At 39.9% G+C, this 4,170-nt stretch overlaps 1 protein-coding gene across 1 annotated transcript; it reads right to left on the bottom strand.

The window, feature by feature from the left end:
• Nucleotides 1-536: 536 nt before the first annotated feature.
• LOC118567293 (intermediate filament protein ON3-like) lies at nt 537-4,170 on the bottom strand. The gene is made up of 9 exons (XM_036152096.1): nt 3,755-4,170; nt 2,696-2,904; nt 2,536-2,596; nt 2,345-2,440; nt 2,078-2,242; nt 1,839-1,964; nt 1,536-1,756; nt 1,395-1,453; nt 537-1,219 (listed from the first exon to the last, which is right to left on the bottom strand). The coding sequence occupies exons 1-9, from the start codon at nt 4,070-4,072 to the stop codon at nt 1,110-1,112; spliced, it is 1,365 nt and encodes a 454-aa protein (XP_036007989.1). The 5' UTR covers nt 4,073-4,170; the 3' UTR covers nt 537-1,109.

The following is a 4,170-nucleotide window of genomic DNA, read 5'->3' as shown; positions in this document are numbered from 1 at the left end:
TCCTTTTAGCTCCTTAGCATCAGTGAGAGACATTGCAAGGTACCTATGCTATAATTAATAACGGTTATTTTACTGAGGTAAAATTATAGGAAAAATCTTATAATTTAAGAAATTTTAAGATTTTTCCTTAAATTACATAACAGAGAGCTACTTTTAGTTTTAGGATTAGTTGTAAATACGGGCACTGGCTTATAGACACATAATTTGACACATGGTGGGCTGTTTTATTTTTAAACTCTGCTTTACAAATGAAATTTTGTGATTTGTTACTATTTTTAACTGTTTTTATTTAACCTGTTTTTCTATTTAACCTATTTTAACTTTTTAAGCCTGTAATTTTGAGAAACTTAGAAAAACAATTGATTATGATCAAAATCAGAATGAGTAGAATAGGCAGCTCAGACCACAGGGAAAAGCATAATTTGTGCATGTTGAAACAGATCTGTCCAAAAAAACAACTACTATTGTAGAACAATTTCTACTCCTTTTGAAGTCCAACTACTAAGTTAAATCAAAACAATAATAAACCCAGACCATTTTTGTTATATTCTCAGATTCACTTTAATGAGATGTTTAAACAGTGATTAAACATTCAACCATCATGCCACTGAGATGGCTTTCATAAAGCAAACCTGGTTTCAACTTTATTTTTGGTCAAAGGCAACTAGAGGAAAAACCAAAGGAGAGTTTGAACAAAGCTAAAGGGAGTGAGTCAATAACCAATCAGGTAACAAGGTTTCAATGTAAACATGTAAATGCACTTAATTTCTATTCTGTTTTGGTCTTGTAAGAGACTTGCTCAACTTAAGTATTTGTGGTGCAAAATTTGGAAGCATTCATTTGTTTTACCACTCCACATTAACCATCGTTTCTTCTTTTCCATGAGATGTCAGTGCAAAAAAAATATTGCCATGCTAACTGACCTGGCCCTTCAGAAACCTCTGTTCATATGTTGTTGACCAGAACATTGTTGCCCGTTTTAAGAATTGCAGAATTTCTGGGACACTCAGCTCTTTTCTTGAATACGTGTGACAGCTAGACTTACTGAAAGGGTAGAGATTTAGCACAAATTCAAAGGTTTCTGAAGGGTCTAAACAGTGGCTCTACTTTTAATATAATCTTTTGGAGCTGCTTTGTGTGGTGACAGACTTGGTGATGGTACCGCCATAACCACCGGACATGCCACCATACCCATATCCGCTGTTGCCACTGCTTCCTCCTGCAGCACAAAACAAAAAAGAAGGTAAGGTAAGGTAAGTTTATTTATATAACTCTCTTCAGTAACAAGACATTCAAAGTGCTGTACATGTACAAGAAAGAATGGGATTTTTTTCTTTTGTCATCTTTGTCTTATTTGTCACATATAATAATGATAAATTACACTGGATACCTACCATAGCCTGAAGAACTCTGCTGCACATGGATTTTGGCGCTGGATCCTCCACTGGACAGTCTTTAAGAGAAACAATGGAGACTTAGTGCTCAAAGTGGTGATTAGGCTTACAACTGAAATAAACATTGAGGTTTTTTCCCACCTGAACTCTTCTCCCTCCAGCAGTTTCCTGTAGGTGGCAATCTCAAGGTCCAGAGCGACCTTAACGTTAAACAGGTCCTGGTAGTCACGCACCTGGCGGGCCATCTCTAGCTTGGTTCTACTCAGAGCATCCTCCAGATCCTTGATCTTAGCCTTGGCATCGTTTACCATCTTTTCACCCTTTTCCTCAGCCTCTGTGATCTGAAGCTCAAGGCTGCTCCTCTGTAGAAAATGTCACAAGTGGCTGAATGTCTAAACACAATTCTAAACAATATTTTATAGACACGATATTGTTGAATTGTACCTGTGCCTTCATGGCTTCAATCTCATTCTGAAGACGTGAAATCATACGCTTCAGGTCAGCAATCTCAGACTTTGTTGTGCGCAGGTCTGTCTCATATTGTCCTGCGGAGCTCTGCATTTCATTAAACTGTCAATCAGAAGAACAGAATTAATACTAAGAACCTCAACTCCAGAAAGATGGTTACATGCTCATGCTTGTAGCAGAATGGGGAAAAGAACATCAACCACAAGTTTAGGTACCTTCTGCTTGTACCAGCTCTCTGCTTCAGCCTTGCTCTGGTTTGCAATTTCTTCATACTGAGCACGCACTTCAGCCACAATTGCATCCATATCAAGGGTACGGCTGTTGTCCATCTCCACAACAACACTGGTGTCCTTAACCTGGCCCTGCAGCTCGGAAAGTTCCTACAACACCAAAAGTTGCCAATTTAGCTCCTTTGTGCAGGATCTTGATGGACACTTCTCATAATTATATTGCAAGTAGTTTGATACAGAAGTTGTACGTACAGCTTCATACACAGCCCTGAGGAAGTTGATCTCATCCTGAAGAGCATCCACTTTAGCTTCCAGCTCGACCTTGTTCATGTAGGCAGCATCGACATCCTGGAAACACAAGAATTATTATTTTTTTATTGTATCCTTCTAAATCCCATAATTGAATTGAAACATTTAAAAGAGCCAAGTTCATGTTATCTTACTTTCTTCAAGAGCACAAACTCATTCTCAGAGGATGTACGCTTGTTGATTTCGTCTTCATACCTTTTGAAAGAAAAAACATAAGCATATTTTGTTTTCTATATCTATACAGAGAAATAAACTCTGAGCATACATGCGTCAGTTAATTCTTCCAAAACTCACTTCATCTTGAAGTCCTCAACCAGACCTTGCATGTTTTTCAGTTCCCCCTCCAGTTTACTCTTCTCATTACCAAGACCATCAAGCTGTCTGCGCAGATTGGCAATATAGGCCTCGAACATGCCGTCAATGTTGGACCGGCTTGTGGTTTGTTGCTGCAGGAGGCTCCATTTTGTCTCTAGGATCTTGTTTTGCTGCTCCAGAAAACGGACCTGTAGAAAAAAACGGAAAACAAAACATGATGTGTTTTAAAGAGACAGATTGAAGTCTTCAATGTATTTGAAATGACTTAAAATGAGGGCTCATATTGGCATTGTACAAAAGGTCGTTGAAGTTGAATGACAAATGTAAAAGAAAGAAAAACAGGGGGAGCTGTGTAAAACAAAGATTTGAAGGGTGTATAATTTCAGGCATGAGGCTTTAAATGCCTGGCTGCATCCTCGTGCCTGATTGTATACATACCTATCTAAACTGCCACACCCTTGCTGGAACAATTGCATCACATCACAGCATCAGCTTGAGCTCATACTCTTGAAGATTTTTTGATGTTGGTATAAATATTCATAACTCTGGATTTTTAAACTGGCTGATGGGTGTGCAGTATGTGGATGGCAGATTTCAGTCTCTGTGGTAGTAGTACTGTGTTCTATATGGTTGACCAAGTGAGCATTGATATGATCTCTACCTAGGTTTAATGGACAGAGTTGGTTGCCCAAGGCTCAGATGGGCTTTCAAGCCAAGCACAGTAGAGTTTAGACTGAATTAAAGCAGGAAGAAGCAAATCAGCGCATGACTGTTTGACATAATAATATGACCTGCTCCAGGTATAAACACATGCCATCGATGATTTTGTGTCAAAGGTCAGATATACAGCGTCCTTGCTCAGACGTTTTTTCAACTTTCAACTCACAATCCTAAACACTGCATTTCTGATGCAATTTAACTTCTCCCTCATTTTCCCTTGAAACACAAGTCAAAAATGGCAAAATTAGCAGTAGTTGTTTCAGGCAAATCAAGACTGCAGTAGCTGAACTGTCGCAAAGAGGCAGCCAATACACCAACCTTGTCGATGAACGAGGCAAAACGGTTGTTGAGGTTCTTGATCTGGTCCTTCTCTTGGATGCGGATAGCCTGAACGGTGTCATCAAAATCTCTACACATTGGGACCAGCAAGCTCTGGTTGAACTGGACTGGGGAAATTTGTGGTGTTATGCTCTGCTGGGAAAGACCAAACCCCTGCCTTGCCAAAGACATGCTGCTGAAGCCACCAGCGTAGCTGGGTGCAGAACCATACATTGCTGTCTGGTTGCTCCAGGAGCCAGGTGTTGCATAGGATTGTCTGATGCTCCTGGAGCTTGTGGTTGACATTGCTCTCCTCATCTTGGTAGTGTTAAAGATTGTCCGCTGGCTGAGCAAAAGAAAACTGGAGATGTGCACGCTTCAAAAGGAGAGTCCCTCTGAATGTCTGACTGCCGATG

This window comes from Fundulus heteroclitus, chromosome 20, assembly GCF_011125445.2.
Source record: "Fundulus heteroclitus isolate FHET01 chromosome 20, MU-UCD_Fhet_4.1, whole genome shotgun sequence".
In the NCBI taxonomy this organism is placed as follows: Eukaryota; Metazoa; Chordata; class Actinopteri; order Cyprinodontiformes; family Fundulidae; genus Fundulus; species Fundulus heteroclitus.
Note: the sequence above shows the minus strand (reverse complement) of the source record. Positions and strands in the feature narration are given on the sequence as shown.

Excerpts from the sequence above, each read along its gene's own strand:
- LOC118567293 (XM_036152096.1), bottom strand. The coding sequence starts at position 4,072 with ATGAGGAGAGCAATGTCAACCACAAGCTCCAGGAGCATCAGACAATCC. Across the intron at positions 2,441-2,535 it reads AGTTTGTGCTCTTGAAGAAA|GATGTCGATGCTGCCTACAT; the intron begins GTAAGATAACAT and ends TTGTGTTTCCAG. Across the intron at positions 2,243-2,344 it reads TCAGGGCTGTGTATGAAGCT|GAACTTTCCGAGCTGCAGGG; the intron begins GTACGTACAACT and ends TTGGTGTTGTAG.